The following is a 25641-nucleotide window of genomic DNA, read 5'->3' on the forward strand; positions in this document are numbered from 1 at the left end:
TCCAATTGTGACAAGTTCACAGGGAATTTATAATAATAGTTTCCAGGGGGAACCGCGTGGAGGTCAAGCTGACATATGTACATTGCTAATTTATTTATTTATTTATTTAAACTCTTTATTGCACCAGACAAAGATATAACACATAAAATGATATAATACATAAACTGATACAAAAGGCGGTCTTATCGCTAAAAATCTCTTCCAGACTACCAGTAGAGAAAGTAACATTAAGATAAGAAAATAGTAGGTGGTGCACGTAATGAACATAAATATACATTTGTACATAAATATATCTATTAATATATATAATAAAATATAAACATACGTAAACATACATATACTTAATAATGCACATATCTTCAGAAAATATGAAGGGAACTGAGACAAAGAGGACAATATGAACTTAAAGGGAAAGAAAGTGGGATTTGACAGAGACTTTGAAACTAGCAAGTGACTGAATGCTTCGAATGCAAGGGGGGAGTGCGTTCCATAACCTGACAGCCTGGACAGAAAAGGATTTATGTGATCATTAGTCCGTTACTAACAATCCCTTTCCCACTAGACCAATATTGTTATATATATAAGATTAATCAATCTGAATTACAATTAACAAAAGGAGATTAATTTCAGATATGACGGCTAATAAAGACCAGTGGAAAAGATGACATACAGCACCAAATAAAGGTACGAAGCAATGATGAATATAAGTGCTATTATAAAAGACGGGGCAATATGTGTAGCCGCTAGAACTGAGCCGGTGACTGTCGTAATATATTACTCTAATTTACCCCTCACAAATGCCACACGCCGTCGTTTATTTTTATTACCTATCTCCACCGGACATTCATCAAAGTCCAAAATTTCAAATGGTCTTTTTTATTTGGCTGAAATACAGGCGTAATTTACATACAAAAAGGTAACGAATACGCCAACTTAATTCCATTTCATTGAAATTCTTTTTCCATTTGTTAGTAAGTGTTTTTTATTAATCGTTGTGGAAATAGAAAATCAAATTTAAAATGTCTTTATTCATGTAGGTCTATTACAGACTCTTATGATATGTCAAATCTACCGTCAGTTCGGAATGATTTCGAGATGAGAAGAACTGACAAGATACTCAGCTCGTATTCATTTCAAATAAATGTTATATATGTTTACAATGATAACAATTCAAATTGGAAAAATCTTTGTAAAATAAACTTATATAATTACACTTTTGAATAGTCATATCTTTTTATTCTACGATTTAAGTGTAATTTGGATATGGGTAAGATATCCATATCGAGTATAAATTTAAAGAAATTTTCTTCTTAGTATTTTTTACTAAATATATAATTCATGCCAAATTATGCTGATATACATTATGTTTATAATTTGTTAAATCTAAATATATATAACTCAAAGGTGACTGACATAGTGATCTATCAATGCACAGCCCAAACCACTGGACGGATCGGGCTGAAATTTGGCATGCAAGTAGATGTTATGTCGTAGGCATCCGCTAAGAAAGGATTTTGATTAATTCTACCCCCAAGGGGATAAAATAGGGGATGAAAGTTTGTATGAAACTTTGTCAATTTTAAACCGATCGGGCTGACATTTTGCATGCATAAAGCTATTATGACGTAGGCATCCCTAAGAAAGGAATTTGCTAAATTGCACCCCTAAGTCTGGGATAAAATTTGGTACAGTACTTACACGCTGACAAAGGACATAGGCTACTTTTTAATGCGAGAAAGAATTCTACGGAGAAATAAAAGTATATAAGAAAATATCGTCATTTTTAAAGTTAGATTAGGCTGTTAATTAAATACAAATAAATATGACATTGAAAGTTTGCAAAAATGTTACCTTTAAGAGGAGAGATTACATTAGGGGATGAAAGTTTATATCAAAATTCGTCATCTTTGTAGTTAGAACGATGAAACTTTTTCTTTGGGTTCTTGGGTTGAATTATTAAATATTTTTTCTTTATTTAGTTAAGGTCACATATAGATTATAATTTAAAAAGATACTATATGAATTGGGCGAAATATAATGATAAATGTCCAATAAGTGTGATGCAGACGAAATTATTTGGCACAGCTAGTCAATAATAATACAATATAATTTTCCAATTATTGCTTTTGTTTCACTCGTAATTAATGATCGATACAACGATTTTTCATTACATTGTTGAAATAGACGTAATGAAAATATAATAAAGGTTAAGTAAATTTATTGTCTACATCATTTCATTAATAATGAAATATTATATTTTGTTTTTACATTAATTTAATTGAACAAAATATTTATCTTATGAAGTTATGATTTCATGGGATATGGGCGCGTATTTTTTTAATATATTTCTCGGGAACGGCAATGAAGCTGACAGAAATCTAACCCACCTAATGGTAAGTGAGAACCGTCGCTTATAAACATAATATAATAATAATAAAGTATTTTTATTTCTTGCTCATTACAAAGTTATTGTATTACAAATATATATATATATATATATATATCGTCATATAAATTAAAATCGCTATTAAAAATAGGGGTTAATCGTAGAAGGGTGAAAATTTAGGGTTGTTAAAGAAAATTGTCGAAATAATGAAAATATTTTTTTTGGAGTGAGCCACCCTTAATACCAATTGCCAGTCCTACTGAATATACATATAAAATTTCATCAAAACCGGTCAAGCCGTTTCGGCGGCATATAAACATGAAGCCTCTGACATGGGAATTTTATATATTAAATATATGTGTGTATTTATATAGATATATTATATCTATTTCTTACTTTATTGTTAATAAACTTTTTTACTATAAGTTTGTATTATTTTATAACTATTTGTTATTAATTTGTTTTTATATATATATATATATTTATTTAGTTAGAAAGAACTCCCATTGGGTAAAGGCCTCCTCCAACATAATAATAATATCTCAGGATAATTCACACAGCGCACTCTAGTCCCAAGCTAATCCGAGCTTGTGAATAAAACCGTTTGTTTAGGAGATTGTTTGTCTCATACGCACTGCGGCTAAGTACGGTTGCGAATTATAATAGATCTTAAACCTACTGGCAATAAATCCTTTGAGGTGTGGATTTTTTTACCGTTGCACTGTTCGGCGTGGATAGAGAATTCATCCCCCACATGCTGGAACCTAAATGGTCTCGGACAGTGCGGGTTCAGAGGCGTTTCCTACCACGTACACTTAGATTGGTGAATGAACTACGTGCCGAAGTTTACTCGAGAGAGAGAGCATGGGGTTTTCAAGATATCTTAAGGGTCAACTACGCGCACGTGACATCTTTGGTGTTTCAGACGTCCATAGGCTACGGTAACCGTTAACCATCAGATGGACCATATGCTTGTTAGCCACTTACGTAGTATAAAAAAATGGGATTACAACAAACCTATTAAACCGCACAAAATTACTATCATATGGAAAATTTCTTAGATTATATAGTACAAACAAGCAACTTCATTCCCTGGTGATGCGGGTGTTCATGGACAGCGTAGTCATTTACCATCAGGTGTGCCGCAAGCTCGTTTGTCCCCTGTACTATAAAAAAAAGTTTTACAACCTCCATGCTACAGATACTCTATACCCGCACCACACGCACATAAGTCGCTAAATACACTATATATATATATATATATATATAGGTGGGAAGAGAATTGTTGGTAATAGGGTCTAATGTCCCCATTGCTAGCAATGTACCATGTTAAATCGACGTTTACGCAGTTCCCCATAAAAACCATCGTGGTTAATTCCTGATTATTTAATCACAGGCAAACTGACCTAACCTCATGCTCATCTCATCATCCTCCACTGGTGCCCCGCCAGCGTAAACCGTTAGCGCAGGCGGGCCATTCCATTATATCCATAAAAAATAGAAACACTGTATAGTCTAAATAAAATTGAGTTAAAAATAACATACATATTAATCTCTTTTAGAATAAGCTGAAATCGTACATTATATTGATGAAACCAACGAAAGTGGATCTCTGATAGGCCGCATGAACGATCTCGATGTAAGCACAGCCCTCGCCTTCATTAGTGGGTGTACTATGGTACAAGTCATTAGCGATTTTCAACTCATATTTTTTATGACACATTTTTTGTTAAGCTAGTTTAATTATAACATACTATTTGACCCGCGCAGTTTCATCTGCATCACACTTAACATATCATTATATTTCGCTACATTTACATATTATCTTTTTAAATTATAGCCTATGTGTTATTCTGATGTTTAATCTATTTTACTGTGAAGTTTCATCTAAATCAGTTCAGTAGTTTTCGCGTGAAGAAATGCCTCATTTAAATAGTTTTCTCATCAGGGTTGTAGAAAGAAGATTTCGTTTGATATAGATTTGGCACGGCTCCATATGCATTATCGCTTGATTTAGATAATACATAATATTTTTAATCAATTTGTAATACTTTAAATCATACATATATATATATATATATATATATAACATTCCAGTACACACTAAACATAAAGTTGCAATAAATACGATTTTACATGATAGAAAGGCACATTCAATTTCTATATAATAATTATATCACCTTAATAGTTTGTCATGGTTTAACTATGTATATTATTTTTAATTACTTTTGTCCTTCTTTCTCTCATAGAAATTTAAAACAGAATATCCTATATTAACGATCCAGATTGTTATATGTTATGAAGAATTCATTGCTATTATAAACGTATTTCTTTGTTATATGTTGCTTAGGTATCTTTGTTAACTGTATATTTTGTTTTCCTTCACTTATATCATACAATATACGTCAAAGTTATTTAATATATTATTCACATTCCTCTGACGCCTATATCTTGTACCTATCACTACTAACCGAAAAACGTATCTACACCCTAAGGACTGTAAGAAAATATTTACACGCCAAATTAAACCGGCTCGTTTCGTTTCGATTAGTCTTCAAGGGACCTTATATTCATCATTTATAAAGGTATACATGTATCCCCAAAAGGCGTAGATGCTATTCCTATAAAAGTTAGTGTTATGTACCTGGAGATATTGTGGTACATTTTATTGAATTACGTGTTATTTTGCGGATCTCCATTTCACTGTTTAATGCATTTATATTCCGTTCAATTCCCTTTATTTGCATGTGTGAGACCACAAATATTCAGTGCGGAAGCTTAACTACCGATTACTGGAAGCGTTACGACCTTTTCTGTTGGTGATCAAATTCCGATCGTTGTAGAGTCTACTCCCTTATTGCGACACCTGTTTCGCCTCTGAACGAGGCATCATCAAGCATTGAATAGAGCTCGGATATATCTTTATAGTTTAGTGTTGACTATGCGGCGACCAAGCTGAGACACATTTGTGATCTCACCATGCTAATGATAATGGAATTAAACAACATAATATTCTGCAACAGCGCAAACCCCAAATCGTTAATCCTAGCACCTGGATTAGCAAACCCTATAGGCTCGAACACCAAGACTACCATGAGAATGAAAAGGTTTAAGTCGCCAAAACACAAGTTAACAGGAGTACAATGCAGAATGATTCATATTAAAAACAAAACCTTAATAAAACTGGACAGCGCCGAACAAACAGCGTTTAAAAATCTCATGATAGTACTGGAAACATGGACAACAAGCTGCAAAAGAAGGAAAAATAGCACTAAGGGTCATAAGTATTGACCCCATGAGGGTAGGTGTCGACACGCAGTCCCGGACAGATTGGAGTATACCAAAGCCTCAGAACACTATCAATGAATAGTACATAAGGGAAAGAAGAACCTACACTATTACACACACATTTAACACAATATTTTTGGTGGGGCAAGTGATGAAAAGAAGAAGCAAAAAGGTTTAAAATAAAACGCAAAAAAGGGAATTCACTTAAGCCTATGGACAGTAAAAGCGTAGTAAAAAAAAGATAAATAATATTTAAACAAATAGTGATATCGAGATACCTCCAGGTACATTCACTCGATTATTTATAGTTTCGTAGCTATTACTCGCGACTTCGTCTGCATCTTGCTTCATGAAGTATTCAATCTTATTGAGATAAAATATGGCTTATATCCTCGTGATATAATCAATCTTCACTAAGATCCGTTCTGCCATGTAGTCGTGAAAAGGTAAGAGTACATTCGTATTTATAATTATAATATTATTAGCTATTACTCGAGACTTAGTCTAGTGGTTTAGCACACCACCCTACTTCCAATGGTTACGGGTTCGATTCCTCGCATGGTGTACACATTTATATTCATGAGTATATATGATTGTTTGTATCGGTCTGGATGTTCTGTATGTATAATATGTATGTATTTACGGAAAAGACAATATATCTATGTATTTGTATCTGTTACAGAGTACCTATAATACAAGCTTTAGCTAGTTTAACTTGGGTCTAGATGGCGCTGTATATATGGTCCTGATATTATACATTATAGAAACCTTTCTTAACTATGTGATCTTAATTTGACATGACATTATCTAAAAACATAATCCGGAAAGCTTTAGAACCCGAAGGTATGCACAGACAGACAATTTCGCATTTAAAATATTAGCATTCAATTGGTTTATCTTATAGTTTAGATGTACCTTTTTATTTTTGTAATTAATATTTCTCCCTGACATAAATTATGGAAATATAGAAAACAGCTAACGGTCTACACTAGCAAGGCGCCAGCGAAGGATGGTAGGATGAACATGAAGTTGGCCAGTTAGACCATCGAGACAATTTCACCAAGAATTCACCTCAATGGTTTCCAGGGGGGATCGCATGGAGGTCGATTTGGTATTGGTTTTATTTAAAAGGGGTCGATTCGACGTGGTACATTGTTAGCAATGTTACAAACAAAATTAATACGAATATCTAATCTTGCTACATAGTATTTATTAAAGATCAAAGGAACTTCTTTTTATTGTGGTATTTATTATACCCAGCGATATGGCTACGCCAAATTACTGAGTTGCAATATCTCTAACCACTCCATTTGGGTTATCAGTCGTTAAGCTATTCAAATTCAAATTCAAAAATCATTTATTCATGTAGGACATTTTAGCCGCTTATGAACGTCAAATTTTTACATTATAATTTTATTTTTTCCCTACCGTCCAGTTCGGTATATAGATCCAATTGAGAAGAACTGGCAAGAAACTCAATTGAATTTTTTAAAGCCAGTTTATTTACAATGTATATGTATATTATATAGGTGTCTATGTCTAACATTAAATGAAAATTCAGTGCATGAACAACTATTGCCATGCACACTCGTCATTCAAGTACTCGTTTAGTGAGTAATAGGCTTTGCTCAGTAAATATGATTTAACAGATGTTTTGAATTTATTTAAGGGTAATTCCAACATATCCTTTGGTATCTTATTGTAAATTTTTATACCTATTCCCATAAAAGACCTATTAACTTTTTCTAAACGATACTTGGGGACAGCAAGTTTGTCTTTAAATCTTGTATTAATATTATGAATATTGCTGTTTTTTGGAATATTTTATATTCTATATTCATTTATTTTTAAATAAAAACTGTTGCTACTATAGAATCTCATTAGAAATTTAACTAAATATTCCCGACACGAAATATTTACATTGCCCTTATAGGGGAACACGTATCGACCCAAATTGCGAACCTCAAACGATACACCTCTCTTAATTTCCTGCAATAAGTGTGCCGCTTGATCACGGGAAATACGACAAATACTGGAAATACTACTAGTATTTCTTCCTATATCTTCTCTGATTACATGTTTTTATTTATATGTATATTTATAGATATATATATTTACTAGGTGTGCTGGAATAGTGAACTTGACCAAATAAGGAAAACATTTAGAAATGTAACTCATAAAATCTATGTGAACAGATTAATCGAAATAATGAATTTCCATACTAACTTTCATCCCATATTTTATATTAAGGGTTTTTTTTTAACTTTGATAGTCATATTTATTTATAGTTAATACATAGCCTAAAATATAAGTCTTAAGCTTCTAGCTTTAAAAATGACTCCATACAACATTTCATCTACCGTTTCAACCCCTTACAACCCTTTTTTCACATTAAAAAACCTATATCCTTTCTCAGGGTATAGACTATCTACAATAATACTACTGAAACAATTTAAATGATATTTGGTACACTACCAAATTTCATTTACATTTTTTAAGTAGTTTTGTCGTGAAACCGTGACAAACAGACAAAGATACTTTCGCATTTACTATATTAAATATGAATGTGCTTGTTAATATTATACCGGTTTTTTACACTTCAAATACAATATATAACAATGTAAACATTACTCCTTCAGAACAGAAATAAGTAAAAGATAATAAATGCCCAGCCGAGTCATACAAATCTCAGTCATTAGTTATAGCAGTAAGATTGCAAACCATTTACCTTTTTTTGGTTAATATGTCAGAGAACTTATCTCTATCGAACACAAAATGGCCGTATTTATCTACATTAGAACCGTGACATTCTCTTTATTTTAAAAATAGAATGAAATTCTCGCGAATATAGGACTCGGATGCCAAATGAATTTTTGAAACTTCTTTTACTTCCAGTTCCTACCGGTTATAATATGTATACTAGCAATTCGTCACGGATTCGCACGGAAGCATTAATAATCCTTGTTCATCTAAATATATATAACTCAAAGGTGACTGACTGACATAGTGGTCTATCAACGCACAGCCCAAACACTGGACGGATCGGGCTGAAATTTGGCATGCAAGTAGATGTTATGACGTAGGCATCCGCTAAGAAAGGATTTTGATTAATTCTACCCCCAAGGGGATAAAATAGGGGATGAAAGTTTGTATGAAACTTTGTTAATTTTAAACCGATCGGGCTGAAACTTTGCATGCATAAAGCTACTATAACGTAGGTTTCCTCTAAGAAAGGATTTTGACAAATTCCACCCCTAAGCTAGTAAATACATATAAGCTTTCCTCTTGGATCACATCAAAATACGTTGCGTAATTTAAAAGATAAGGGAACAGTTAGCGGCTATTTTGTTTTACACTGTGTAAAGAAGTACAAACAGGGTATTATTATATAAAAGTATTATATTGAGTTGTAAGATTTTCATTATATTTAATTTACATAATGAATACAGGAGTTTCGATATGAAATAACAGACTTATTCTTTTAAAGAATCTATTACTGGATCTAAGCAATTACAAAGTATAATTAAGTTAATAGATATTTTTGTGTATATTTGTATTCAAACCAAAAAGATGTAAAGAATCCGAACAATGCAAATTCGTCCATTTGTCCATCTATTACAGAAACTACTATTGCTATAGTCATATATATTATTTTTACTCTTATTTAATGGGAACTTATATAACGCTTAGTATTAAACTATATTAAAAATTAACTATACCAAATTAGTACTTAAAAAAAATCTAGTTCAATCTTTTTAACTTTAATTTTATTTTCCTGGATTAGTAATTTTTTATTTAATGCCATTTTGTATTAATATTGCGATATTATCTGAAAAAATATATTTTGTAAAAAATATATCAAGCAATCAGAACAGCTGAAAAGACTTCGCAATACTTACTGCTGTTCTAGTTTAAGGACATATAATGTTTATGAGAACGTCTATATATTACTTCATTTCACAAAATATTTCTTATTATTTTTTAGCAAATAATTATTTGTAATTTCAAATTTATTGGTATATTCATAAAGATCATTTTACTGAATCACTGACCTTCAAATATAACAGAACAGTTGTTTACTAATATTCCTCTACAGCACCTTCAACAATAGACCAATCATAAAACATTTCAGATTCTCCTTGAATACCTCATTCATTGGATGCTCCATTAATCTAATCAGAGCTTTAGATCGTTGGACAAAAGGCAGAAAATCGAATAGCAACAACAAAAGAAAGTTCGTAAAATCCGCTCTTGATTGTGACTTTTGTAAGCAGTTTGTAAGAGACTCAGTTAATTGGTTAAGTTACACAATAAAGTAGGTACCATCGTATATCGTCAGTCCATCGCATTCGACCCCTAGAGGTTTAGCGGTTTAGAACACTGCTTTACTGCTCGGTGATTGAAGGTTTGATGAAAAAAAAAGTGAAAGAACTCTTCTTCTTCTTCTTCTTCATCCTCGCCTCTTCCCGTTACTCGGGGTCGGCTTTTCTAATCCTGGGGCGCCATACATTTCGCTGGTAAGCATCGTCATTTGATAGGCCCAACTCCTTCATGTCCCTATGGACATTTGTCAACCAGGTAGTTGGTGGCCTGCCTCGTCCTCTTTTTGTTGTAGCCATGGAAAGGCACTTTCTCACCATGTGGTTTTCAGGTTTACGCAGAATATGTCCATACCACCTAAGTCTACATTCTTTAAGTTTTTCAGTAATAGGTACCACTCCGAAGCTGCCCCTTACATGCTCGTTTCGGACTTTATCTGTAAGCGTAACTCAACCCGCCCAACGAAGCATACGCATTTCAGTAGTGTGTAGCTTTTGCTCATGTACTTGCTTAGTAGCCCACGTTTCACTACCGTATAGTAGAACTGGTCTAACTGCTGTTTTATAAACCTTGCCTTTTGTTTTTATTGGCATTTTTGGGTCGCACAACACCCCCGTGAGTTCGCGCCATTTACTCCACCCAGACGTGGTTCTATGAGTAATGTCGGCTGTAATAGTGCCATCCTCAGCAATAACAGAACCCAGGTATTTGAACTTGCTTACTCTTGGTAGGATTTCTCCGTCCAGCTTCAGTTCAGTGTTTATTGTACCAGATTTGTCGGGGCCGAAGTTCAACACCATGTACTCCGTCTTAGTTCTACTAATGCGCAATCCACCAGACTCTAGAGCTTTCCTCCACATATCTAAACTGCCCTGTGTTTCCAGTTTGGTTTCCGATATCAAAACCACATCATCTGCATATAAGAGGTTATACGGTACTGGTTTCAGAATGTTCTCTGTGAGGTAGTTCATTACCATATTAAATAGTAAGGGGCTAAGAGCACTGCCCTGATGCACCCCCACTTCAACATTAAAACTCTTAGATACACCCGCTGGACTTCTGACACTGGTTTGTACATTACAATACATATCCGTAATGAGCTTTATATACTGTTCAGGAATGTTCTGAGACCTTAAGGCCTGCCATATTAAAGTTCTCGGTACGCGGTCAAAAGCTTTTTCGAGATCTATGAAAGTCATCCACATGGCTTGTTTGTTTTCACGAGCTTTTTCAATTAATAGCCTTATAGCGTGTATTGGTTCAGTAGTTCCCTTCCCAGTAGTAAACCCAAATTGGTTTTCAGATAAATTTACTGAACTTCGAAGGCACTCGCTTATAACTCGCTCCCAGATCTTCAGGGTGTGTGATGTGAGTTTAATACCACGGAAGTTCCCGCACTCTCTAACATCTCCCTTGTTTTTATAGAACGGGACCAACATACTTCTTCTCCAAGCATCAGGCATCTCCTCAGTGACCAAGATCCTGTTAAAAAGCTTCGAAAGCCAATCTTCTCCATCGGCCTTTAGAGATTTCCAAAGCTCGACGGGTATATCATCTGAACCCGTTGCTTTGTGGTTTTTCATTTTAGAGATTGCTCTTTTTACTTGTGCCGGAGTAATCTCATTAATCGGTCCTTTGGTTGCCGGAAGTTCTAGCACGTGTTCCCTAGGAAATTCCTCGTTTAATAAGTTTTGATAGTACTCATACCATCTTTCACAAATATCCTTGTCGTTCGTTAATAAAGTGCCTTCTTTATTTTTAATAAATTTTGTGGTTATGAAGTCTTTGCTATCATTATATCTACGTTTAGCTATTCTATAAACATCGTTGCCAGAAGATAATTCTAGCTGCTGATAAAAGTGGGAGTCGGCTTTCTCTCTCTCAATTGCCACTGTTCTTCTTGCAGAACAGAAAGAACAAAATAGTAAAAATCCTTACTAATATTAAAAATGCGAAAGTAACTCTGTCTATCTCTCTCGCTTTCACGCCAAAACTACTGAACCCATTTAAATTAAATTTGGTGCTATCTGTGTACCAAATTTCATTTAAATGGGTTCAGAGATGTCTGGACCCTGAGAAAGGACATAGGCTACTTTTTAATGCGAAAAAGAGTTCTAAGGTGTTAAAAGTGGAGATGAAACTTTTATATGGAACTATCGTCATTTTTAAAACTAGAAGCTATAAAGTTATTTTTTAAGCTGCTGACTAAATATAAATAAATATAACATTCAAAGTTTCTAAAAATATTACCTCTAACGGGGTAAAATAATTGATGATTTTTTTATGAATATTCTTAATTTTTGTAGCTAGAACGATGAAACTTATTTCTTTGGCTTTTTTGATTTAGATTATTTTTTTTTCTTTATTTGATCAAGGTCACTATTCACTTATCCACGCGGACATAGTCGCGGGTACAGTTACTATAGTATTAAATATAACGGATATAAAATACCTACATCGAGGAATTGAACTCGTGATTATTGGAAATAAAACGGTGTGTTAAAACGCTAGATCACTGGGGTTCTCAAATAGGATGAATAAATAATATGTATATACAAGTAACCCATATAATGATTTCATCATGGGATAATCCATGGGATTGGAATAAACCGGGTTCCATGCGAGACAATCCGAATAATATTCTAACGTTACATGAATTAATAATGCTTTCAGGATTCTAGAAGTTACCGAGGTCAAATTGTGGGACGAGATTGCAATAATATTAGGGGATACCGAGATAATGGCTTGCGAAGTGGAAACATCTATTCGCTAAATTAGGTTCCCCGGTCGATTCCACTGGGCTAGCCACCCTAATTTACCGTGGTGTTAGTATTTTGTTGGATTTTGACAAGAATCGTGTAGTAAAATATTATAATATGTCTCATAACTCGCACAGCGCCATCTAGTCCCAAATTAAGCAGAGCTTATGTTATGGGGGTAAAACGACTGATATATATACATGGTCGCGAGTTCGATTCTTTGACTCAGTCGGTATGATTAATTGTATTGGTCTGAGTGTTTTTCATGTCTATATTGTATGTGTTTACGCAAAAATGTATGTAATGTATAGTTTTAAGTTTGACGCGGTCATTATTTATACGTATAATTAGTAAATCATGGAATCTTACCACGTTTTATTTTTATCGAGTTCCCGATATTTCGGTAGTGTTTCTACAGCCATGATCATGGGTAAACTGAAGAGCAGCGGGTACATGGTAAATAAATCTTTTATGGGCAGACATATTCGTCTACCTTCACACGTCTTCGTATGTTGCTACTATAAATAAATATCGGGAACGCAATAAAAATAAAACGTAAGATCCCGTGATTTACTAATTATACGTATTAATGTATGTAAGTGTAAATCAGTGTAATTTGTAAAGTACCCATAACACAAACTCGGTTACGCATGGAACTGGATGGCGCAGATTGAATTGTCCAGTCTTCTTCTTCTTCGTTTCAACGGCAACCAAATACATATATTTAAATATATTTTCCCCAGAACGCCGCGACAACCCTTGCGCACTCCGTCGCATCCCTTAGGTCCCCCTTTGTGCAGACTGCTGGGCACAAAGGACAAGCCAGCAGGTGTGCCATAGTCTGGGATGGCGCTCCACAGTCACAAGCCTCACTTGAAGCGTCACCCCACTTTATAATTGTCCAGTTAAATATAAACATTTTATATTATACTAACTGTGCCCACGGTCTCATACGCGCACAATTTATGGCTTATGTATTATTCTGATACATAGGCTTTATCATTGTAAAGTTTCATTTAGTAGTTTTTGCGTGAAAAAGTAACAACTATATCCATCCATCAACACCAACAAACTTCCATGTATATTAGTAAGATTTTATATAAACACACATTTTATACTTTATTGCCGTGTAATTGCAAATTGGAACGCACTTCGAGCTGCGAAACTCAAGTATTTCTCGCGGCTTTGCAACAAATTTGCAAATTTCAAACGGATAAAGTTAGTAGCTTCTGAAGTATGTGATAGACGAACGAACACAGTTGCACCTAAAGATCCGTTATAATTTGGTCCTAATATTATAACTTTAGCTGTGCACGTAGTTTTACCCGTATGAAAATTGTAGTCTATGTATTATTCAGAGGTAAAAGCTATATTTCTATAAATCCATTGAGTGGTTTTTGCGTGAGAGAGTAACAAGCCATCCGATGGATGGATGTTAGCGCAGGTGGGTGCACCAATCCATTATCATCCACAAGAAAAAAATACAGTTTATAATTTATAATACTTAAAAAACATGTACCAACTCGACTCGTATCCATATAAATAATTCCATTTGACGTAGTTTAAAATACAAGAGTACATACTAATAATTTCTAAAATAGCCAGCATTTATTATTCAGCCAAATTATGAATTAAATCCCGTGCTTACAGTGACCGCAATGCAAATGGACACTATGTAAACGTTTTGTTTCTGACATTGCATATGACATCAGCAACCGCATGCACTGAGTAGCAGTAGCTTCATTTAAAATTAAATATTATTTTTGAGGTTGTGAGTGACCAAAATAACTCGATTCACAGAGTCTCACACTAACTATAAAAGAATAAAGCCTACGGAGAAAAATACTAAATTATAGTTAATGCCAAGTGCAACCTTTTTCAAAACAATATCTGTATGTTTTTTTTTAATAATCTTTGGTTACTAGTTTTCAAATTAAGAACTTTAATAAGATAGACTTTACACAAATACCTCTCTAGTCTCTCTCGCCTATTATAGCCACCATTTCTTTGTAAGATGTATTTCAGTGGAAAGATAAGATATGACTGAAATTACAGCGTACTAAGCCATGATGCCTTAGTCCTTCAGAACGACAATGCATCATGGATTCCCCGATCAAGATATGTTATATTTTTGGAAGAAATAAATTATAACGAAAATTTATACAGTTTAAAAAAAAATTTACTTAATAATAAACATAATTTACACGTAAGTAAAATACATTATTCAGTTATTGTTTTCTTACTTTCAGAATAGTCGGCGTTAAAGTGCCGGCCTGGTATGAGAGGGCCGTCGCAATCCACTTCGTCCCTTAACTTCCACTGTTCACCCCTCTACGGAAGATCCTTTAAAATTCCCTTCACCTTCTCGCTTTCCTTTATCTTAATCCTGTTTCCATTAATTAACACACAAATGCACGCAAACAATTTAACGTTTCAAAATCAATTAAACACTATATATAATAATTCATTAAAACATTTCAACTTTAATTACGCCAATGCATCAAGTAATATTGATGATAATACAACAATAGTATTTAGTGAAAAATATCAAACACTATTAGATAGGTTCAGAAGAAAAAAAGTAACAAATACAAATTTAACACCTCATAATGAAAGCAATAATTTGGAAACGTCAACAAAAGTTAATAGGAAAGGTGTAATTAATAACACAACTTTAAAAAATGATAATGAAGTTTTAGAATTTCAATTATTAAATAATACTGTAGATATAGAAGCTAACAGAACGTATAGAGAAATAGAAACAAAACCAAGAAAAATAGATGGCAACTCAATGGAAAAACTAAGAGTGGACGATGCAACTAGAACTAAAATATTTCATGACTTTTTCACTACTGTACACAAAAATGTTAAATCTAAATCTGAAGTGCATGATAATGATCAATCTGTAGATTTAATAAGATTCAATGAAAGTATAGTAGAAGATTATTTAATTGGAAGTAATATAGAAAATACGTCAAATCAAGATATAGTGACAAGATTCTTGAACGAGTCATTAGGATATCCTATTGATGACCTCTTTTCCTCTCATATTCCTGCAACTGCAACATTGCAAACACCACGAGCAAGCTTTTTCGATGGTAAGTTATGCTAATTCTAAATACTTACTACAATTAACGAGCTGGCATTGTACATTATTTTGCAACATTAACATTACATTTTACATTTCATATTTCACCAAAAATCAGTTCATCATCAAGAACGCAGCGCATACTCAATTAACATTAATCGTTTTACTGGCAAAAAACTCAGCTGAACTTCATTACTTAATAGATTTATATTATTTTGTTTCATTCCGCTACAATTAGCTTGTATTAAACCACACATATTCAGTGCGGAAACTACCTAATTCTATAACATAAATATGAACTAAATTTCTTACTTCATTTATTTCGATATTGTTAGTCCACTGAATGTACAGTTGGAGTTTTCAGTCAAATGATTTGACGTTGGAAGCTACGTGAATAGTTTAATATTTAAAAAAATATATGAAAAAAATACAATTTACTTACGTAATGTTATCAAAAGTGAAGGAAATTAAAATCACATCCTATGGTTTATGAGAAACCATTTCATAGCCTATTGACTTTTTATAGCGCCGCACTATAGCAATTGATCAAATCAAACCAAGATGAGGAGGGGAGATGTGCCTCCCATCCCACTCGTAAGTTAGGTGCAAAATTGTACTCTTCTATTTATTACTCGAAGCAAACGATTCTTATACCCGCCCGCTGAAATAATAGTTTATTTTATGATCGAGTGGATCATATATTCTATATCTTCTTCTATATATTCTATATCTTCGACTTTTTGCTAGAATAATACATTTTGATTTATTTGAAATGAAGACAAATTAAAATTTATTCTCAGAACTCAAGATGGAGTTGTTACCCGTTCACATTATTAGAATAATGTTTTTTTTTGCCGTTACCCGTGACTTCATCTGCTCAAACTCACACTTCGTCCCTGTTTCACCTCTTTTCATATTATTATTTAAGACTAGCTTTACTCGCGTCTTCGTCCGCTTGGAATTTAACTTTATTTTTCTAAAATAAAAGTAGCGTAAGTTACTTCTTATTACATCAGTTACCTGCCTGCTAAAAAGTCTCGTCAAAATCGGTCCAGCCATTTCAGAGATTAGCCGGAACAGACCGACAGACAGACAGACAAAAATTATAAAAAATGTTATTTTGGTGTATGTAGCGTATTTATATTCATATGCATGTAGTAAAAAACGGTTATTTCAATATTACCAACAGACGCTCCAATTTTATTTGTATGTATAGGTGTATAGATAAGACTATATATCTATAAAATTAATTACAAGCCGTTTAATCATGAAAACGTGAAGAAACAGACATGCGTTCTCGTTTATACATATATAGGTAATATTATACATATCTATAAGGTCTAATATTACGAATAGGACAATATTACAATCAGCACTAATATCATTGACAACTATTCAGTATCTGAAATACAATAGTAAGTTAATTAATATTATCGTTCGGAAACGTATGAAAATTATGGATAATGAATTAGAGATGAATAAAAAACAATAACATCACTCATCAATCAATCAACATCACTCATCAATCAATCAACAACACACAATAAATCTTCATTTCATTTTCATTTTATTTATTAGTATACTATTTATTAGTAAAACATTTATCTTTATTTCATTTTCATTTTATTTATTACTATTTATTTATCAGTTGATCAGTTCTCCCAGAGTCTGTACTCAATTTGCCAAAAAAAAAATTCAAATATGTCATAAAATATTTTCTTTGTAAAAAACCTTATTATAAAATTGAAAAATGTATACATGATAATAATGTTTTTGTAGACAATATCTAACTTAAAATTCATAGCGCTGACAATGTTATCGGATTGAACAGAGATTAAGTGCGTAGCGGTTTCTATATTGATTATCGTATGCCTAATCCTTGTTTAAATATAAGTAAATCAATATTTATTTAAAAGAGCAACACACAAGTTCCTTGTTTGTTCTTCTTGTGATGAATCTGCATTCCGAATAAGCGGTAGAATAAAAAAACTTGACTATTCAAAAGTGCTTATATTAAGTTTATTTGTATAAAGATTATTTCTATTTTTATTTCAGTGCATAATATATAAATTAATTTCATTACCATTGCTAATAAATGGTGGTTGAAATTGATTGAAATTCGATCATAATTCATTTTATGTGATGAACATTATTGAGTTTCTATTGTGCGTGTGTCAAATACATGGTAATATGTATTTTTTATGCATATTTAAAAAAAAAATTGTCTGCACTTCTTCTAAATGTGTGAATTTTCTTATTGCTTAGTCCGGGCAATTTTCGTAACAAAGAAACAAAGTTCAAATTCTTTGCACACACAGTATAATGATTATTACATGAACACAATTTTCTTATTAAATGTAATTTTTTTTTAATTATTTTTTTTAATTATAATTTATATTAAACAAAGGAAAATCTCAATTTACAACCAGCGAAACGATTCAATATAGCGCGAACTAAAAACATATATTATCAATACCATGATGGAAGATGTTTATTCTTATTATATACAACATAAAACAATGTTTTTATAGTTCTGTTAACTAACACACTATATGTAAATTGCATATTTACATAGAAAACAACCAGAAATAACAAAAAGGTTATTCGGATTAACGAAGATTAGACAAAGAATTGTAGCCATTCAACAAACCAATTACACTTTTGATAATATATCATTATTACATTAATTTTTGTTTGCACAATTGTTATATAAAAAATCATTTAAAAACTAGATAATTACAAACATGATTACAAGTGTACAACAAACCAATTACGAGCCTGTCAAATGACGAATATATTAGACACAGGCTGTCAAATGACAATATATTCTGTATCATTCGTAGGCTTGTGGGCCTTGTGTTTATAAATAGTACCATTTAAGTCCAAATCCAATTGATTGAGTACGTACTAATTTTCATGACTAAAAGTTTAGCAACGGTTATCAGCTATCGGCCGTCGATTCAAATGAATGCTCACTCGCATGTAAATGCACCCCGCTTCATTGGTCACAATCGTCAGAGCTTTGTGAACGATCAGTTTCTGGGCAACGCAATTTGCAACTGATATTAGGTGGAAATTGACAAACTTTGACACTAGTCAGTGTGTATTCAACTATAACTCTGAACGTGTTTGTAGCTAAAATAGAATAGAAAATAATTTATTCAAATAAACTTAATTTAAGCACTTTTGAATAGTCTTAACATTTTTTTTTATCTACCGCTCGTTCGGAAAGCTGTCTCATCGCAAGAAGAACGTGCAAAAAACTTGTGTGTTGCTCTTTTACATAATCCTGTAATTTTATATAATATAATTTTATATAATAATGTAAGTTTTCATTTACAAGTCGAAACGTGTGAATACAAACTACCAACCAGCACAATTTTTTTTGGGTCAAATATAAATATACAATAAGTAATAATATAAATAACTTGTTGTATTTAATTATATAATAATTAAATTATATACAGTGCTTCTATTGGACCTACCGTATATGCCATAACTTTTTCACAAGATCCGATAAAGTCTTCTCGAAATATATTTAAAAACTAGCTGTTTCCCGCGACTTTGTCCGCGTAGACTTCAATTTATTTTTAATAAAAATAACCTATGTTTATTCTTATAACATTAGCTTTCTAACAATGAAAGCCCCATAAAAATCGGTCTATTCCGTTTCAGATATTAGCAAGACATTTTATTTATTTAATGTAGGTAAAGTATATATATTTATATATATACTTATATATATATAAGTATAAGTAAAGTATATATATTTATATATATACTTTCAAATAATTTTGTGAAAATCTGTTAATCTTAAAATTACAAACAGACACTTCAATTTTAATAAATTGTATATTTATACCAGGCTATATATAGTATGTATACCCCGCCTTAAACATCAGGCATCGTTTTATATTCCTTTCCCCGAACAAAAGAAAATATTTTCCAGACAAAATAAATCGTTTTACAAAATTAGACACGACACGGTCAAACGCCCAAGTAAATTTGAGGCATAAAATAAATTAATTTACCTCGCTAAATAATCATGTCTTGACCTTTAGAATAGACCTCAGCAAAATTAATTGGCAGGTGGCCCTACCTCCTGAGTAAGGTAATGCGTGGTGATACTAAAATTGCTCACAGTAATAGTTTATTTGTATAGTACTAGTGGTTGCCCAATAGTGCAAATATGACTATAATTCATTTAAATTATTAGGAACTATTTTGTCAAAGTTTATATTTCTGTGCGTGTGTATGTGTGTATCAATTACATAGGTAGTGCATATATTGTTTTTTTATTAATTTAATGTAATTTAAAACAATATTATTACATTCTGAACTCCTTCTATATACAATCCATAAGTGTGCAAATTTCATACTCCAAAAAAAAGGGGTATAAAGTTATTGTTTCACGTATTAATATAATGATTACGTGTACAAAGCTAACGATGTTTCAAGCTAAGGTGTCAATTATATTGTACTTGTATTTATAAAAAAAATCGTACCAATCCCATACAGAGTTCCGTTTACTATTTCTTTATTTATTTTAACTTTAAGCAAACCAAAGGGCATTCTCTACCAGTCTACCATAAGGCAAACAGGGAAATTAGCAAGCAGTGCATTATAGTTAACAAACACAGCTACGTGGTAATTTTTCGTCATTATTTATACATATAACATCAATTTTAGCAATAATACATATTACTATTTGTTTTCCTAATTATTGGATCTCAGACCCATATCACTGTTCTCGCTCATACCTCGTAATCCCACATGACGCCAACAGCGTGCGCTAGAGATGACATAATAATTCTTTCTCTTTCCCACATATACTAAAAATATTATTTGACATACATACAATAATATAATTGTGTATATACGAATGTTTGCATCGTGCGAGGAATCGAACCTGTCACCAACAAACAATTGTTAGACCAACAATTCTTCCGACCTTTCCGTCTTCCAAATTAATCATAATTCATATGGAATCACTTGATAGGTTTAGCAAAGCGAATAAACGCCATTACCCCGAAATACCCTGAATGACTCAGGACTATAAGAAAAGGGGTAATCGAGAATGAATAGGCGGGGTTAACGAAGTGAGACGTTAATCGGGTACGACACGGTGGTTTTGGGGTAAATTTATTGAACCCATTTGAGGGTTATTGAATTTACTTATGCGGTAGAACGACGTATGTCCTCTCGTTAAACGTACCGTTAAAATAATGCCTAGTGATTATTGGTATAATTTTTATGGCTTTTAAATGGTTTTAACTTTCTGCTAGCGTGTTTTGAGGTTTAATCTAATTTCACAGACAAACGCGTGGGTAATTTTGGATATAGTTTTGATTCCTCCTGAATAGGGGTTTCGTGGCAAGTTATTTAATATGGCCCTTGTTTTCATTGCAAGAATTCTGAACTTAGTTAATTAATGATACATACATAGATAAGTTACTTACCTAATATGTAGTGAAACTAGCAGAGCTTGCGACTTCGTACGCAAGTACATTCATACTTCGCTATCTAGTGATGGTAATCATCGTGGCCGTCAATCATAATTGACGGCCTCGGTGGTATAGCGGTTTAGCAGACCGCTTCACTTCCGATGGTCGCGGGTTCCATTCCTCCCACGATGCAAACATTTGTATTTATGAGTATGATTGTATCGGTCTGGGTGTTTTCTGTATATATTAGGTATGCATTTACAAAAAAAATATTTATGTATTAATATGAGTTGTCTAGTACCCATAACACAAGCTCTGCTTACCGTGGGTCTAGATGGCGTTGTGTTAATTGTCCAGGGATATATATTTATTTATTTATTATTATTATCATCTATAATTATAAACGCCATATTATTAATTATAATACCCCTAGACAATTCACACAACGTCATCTAATCCCAATTCTTTTTTGTAAATACATATCCAATATACATAATAAAACACCAAAACCGATACAAACAATCATACTCGTGAATACTAATGACTTTCTAAACTAACATTACACTTGATTCTTTCGTTATTCTTTTCACCTATAAGCTTACTGATATAATTATATAAATTCTCTGTTGTTATTAATAACTTCTTCGATTAACAACATAAGCTATTAATATTAGTAGAAATAAATATAATTAGAGACACCGACAATAAATGAACCAAGCAAAGCTTTGAGCGTTATACTTATTAATAAAAAAAACTGTATCTTATATATAAAATGTATCACAGTTTTCGTTCCCATATTCTTCCGAAACGGCTTGACCGATTCTCATGAAATTTTTTGAGCGTATTGAGTAGGTCTGAGAATCGGCCAACATCTATTTTTCATTTAAATGTTAGGGGTAGTCCACTAATTTTTTTTGTTTGCCGGGACAGCTAGTAGTTACATATATTTGTTATTATATATAATTACATATACAGTTCATATTCTAATGATCAGATGGGTCTTATATTTGTTTGTTGTTATTATAAAAAACCATTCATAATTCAATATTTGTATAATTATATAACAAAACAAAATAAAAAGGCATGTTAACAAGATTCAAACTAAAATACACTCTACAGAAATATGTAAATAAATGCATTTAACTTTCCGCCTTAGCGTTAAAAACACTCGGCGAAAGAAAAAGAAACTAAATAATTAACGCGGGCTCTATGTACAAGCGCCCTTTTCCTCTTTTTCAAAGCAAATTGGATGGATAAAAAATTAATGGAAAATGACTTAGACAGAATTATACTATAATGTGGACAATACTCAATGTAGTAGATATAAATTACCGAGGTATACTTTGTGTAAAGATATCTGTGCGAGTATCTCATTAGGGTCGGCAACGCGTATGTGACACCCCTGGTGTTTCAGGCGTCCATAGGCTACGGTAACCGTTTACCATCAGATGGGCCGTATGCTTGTTTGCCACCTAAGTGGTATAAAAAAAAAATCTCAATTTCAACTGTTTAAGCCGCGAAACAGCTTATTTTGATTAAGGGGTTTGATAACTCAGATAGGCTTTATACTTGTTTGCCACCAATGTAATATAAAACTAAGTGTCAAGTGTGCTGAAAACATATTTGCCATTTCAGTTACATAAATGTACAGTTTGAAAGCAAATTATATACTACATATAGAATAACCAACACTGTAATGTATAATCGTTATAACCCTGGGTAATTCACACAGCACCGTTATAAAATAATAATAATAATCTAGGACGATTCACATAGCGCAATCTAGTCAAGGTAAACAGAGCTTGTGTTATGGGTATTAGATTTATTGAAATACATAAATACATTTTTTAAATACAGAATATCACAGCTGTCTTAAACTAGGCTGGGGCCCTTGGGCACACAAGAATTAGGGGCCCTTTTGGAAAGTAAGAAAAAAAAGCTTATTAGCTATAAGAACATAGGAATAGGCAAAGTAATCGGTATAATGGCGTAGTATATGCCTTGTGATAACTTTCTGATAACATTACTGATTTGTGAAAAAAGTGTAGTGTGCCCGACAAAAATCTTTTGAGAATGTGTGTGAGAAAAATTGTCAGTCCTTCGGGGGCCCCCTGAGAATGGGGGCCCTGGCCACGGGCTCCGTGTGGTCTTATGGTAAAGACGGTATTGCAGAATATTCATAGAAATCACTAAGACCGATAAAAACAAGAGCGCGGATCTTAAATTATGAATTAATATAATTTTTCGTCATAAAACTGATACATGCCTCGGAACTTATATATATAATATTTTATTGACACCTGAGATAAAGTTCCATAGGAATACTTAGAAAATAGGAGAAAACTTTATGTAGATAATAGAAAAACTTGGAGTGAAACTAAAAGGTCCGCATAATGTAATATGCCATTACAAATTGAATGCTTACATTTGTAAGGAAAGAAAAAACAACGTTATTGGTCAACTTCCTAAGTAGATAGATCCTTGTAACCTTTTAAGATTTGAAGTAAGTTACAACTTATTCACGACACACAATATTTAAGTGATTGGGTGAAACTAACATTAAATTTATTTTTAGGTGCATGATACTTTCGTTTCCATTGCCTATCTATACTATATAATATTATAAAGCTGAAGAGTGTTCGTTTGTTTGTTTGTTTGAACGCGCTAATCTTAGTAAGTACTGGTTCGAATTGAAAAAAAAAAACTTTTTGTGTTGAATTTTATTTTATTTAAATTTGGTACAGATATAGTCTTAGACCCTGAGAAAGGGTATAGACGTTTTAATGCGAAATAAGGGGTTGAAACGGAAGATGAAAGATTGTATGGAATTATCATCTTTTTTAAAGCTAGAAGCTTGATCCTTATTTATTAGATTAATGATTAAATATAAATGAATATACCTTTCAAATTTGTATAAAAGTTACCCTTGAGGGGGTAAAATAAAATAGGGGATGAATGTTTTTATAGAAAATCGTATTTTTTTTTAAGCTAGAACAAATAAACTGTTTTCTTTTCCTCTTTTGAGTTATATTATTGAATAATTTCTATTTATTTAATTTAAGATCACTGAACACGCGGACAAAGTCGCCGGCACAGTTAGTACGCCCATGTAGAAGGTGACCACAAGCCATTACAGATGTGTACCATTGTACTTACTTCTGGCGTTGACTGATGGTTACATAGTCTTTGTTTCAGACCCTTATATTTTTTCTTGTGATTTCCCTTTTCTCGTTTAGGTTTCATTAATCTGGTCCCAACTGCGTTTGTTAAAGAGGGTGGCTTATTTATATATATATATATATATATATATATATATATATATATATATATATAATATTTAATAAGACTTTTTGAGTGTATTGTGACGTCATTGGTTAAGGGTGGCGGCAGCCATTGTAGTATATAAAAAAAATCTATGAAAATTATTATGTAAATGTTACTTTTTGCTTACATATTATTTAATTAGTTTGTGGGATTTATAAATAGTTAATTTGTTTTATTGTTACGTCTATAGGATGAATTTTTTTTATAGGGGACTGATATCTTCCTTCTATGAGGAACCAGTGCTCTACAATGCAATGTTAACGGATTGTTATAAATGAATGGATATTACTTGTCTTTATTTATTATTCTTGGCAGTAATTTTTTTCTGCTCTATGCCCTTTCAAATATCACCTGTATTCTTTCTTGGTTCTGTATTGTTTATTCCATCATATTCTTTTTATATCATGTAGAATAATTCTGTTGCTTCCTTTGTTACTTCTTTATTAAGGCCAGTGGGATAAAAAGGAGTAATAAAAATTGTAGCTCTAAAATGACTTATTTTGTGAATGTGAAAATAACTCATTGACTTTGTAAAAAGTCTTCTTGAGTGCCTCAACTCAATATCACCTATTTGAGCTACCCAGCGGCTTCCTTGTAAAATGCGTTTCGATTGAAATTAGTATCGTTACCTTTTAATTTCCTTAATACTATTATCAATGCAAAAATAACTCTTTCTGTGTACCTGTGGCGCTTTCACGCCAAAAGTACTGTACCAATTTAATTGAAATTCGCTGCACAGATAGCCCTGAGAAAGATCATAGGCTACTTTTTAATGCAAAAAAGGGTGTAAGCGTCTTAATTTTTAAAGCTAGAAGCTCAAATTTAAGCATTTAAATAAATGTAAATATGACTTTCAAAGTGTCTAAAAATTTCACTACTAAGGGAGTTAGAAAAATAGTGGCATGAAATTTATTTAAATAAATTTGTATGGTCACTATTCCAAGCGGATAAAGTCGGGAGCACAGCTAGTTAATAATTCTTCCATAAATAGAAGAGAACGCTATTACAAAAGCGTAAAAAGCGTTTATTGCA

At 32.5% G+C, this 25641-nt stretch overlaps 1 protein-coding gene across 1 annotated transcript in view; it reads left to right on the forward strand.

The window, feature by feature from the left end:
• The first annotated feature begins 15031 nt into the window (after positions 1 to 15031).
• Positions 15032 to 25641, forward strand: part of LOC131849448 (gamma-aminobutyric acid type B receptor subunit 2) — a 55012-nt gene continuing 44402 nt past the window's right edge. The window contains exon 1 of the mRNA XM_059199527.1: positions 15032 to 15851. Within this exon, the coding sequence (XP_059055510.1) occupies positions 15032 to 15851 (820 nt within the window). The remainder of the gene's footprint in view (positions 15852 to 25641) is intronic.

Source organism: Achroia grisella, unplaced genomic scaffold (assembly GCF_030625045.1).
Source record: "Achroia grisella isolate CSIRO2021 unplaced genomic scaffold, CSIRO_AGI_Agris_v1 utg642, whole genome shotgun sequence".
Taxonomy (NCBI): Eukaryota; Metazoa; Arthropoda; class Insecta; order Lepidoptera; family Pyralidae; genus Achroia; species Achroia grisella.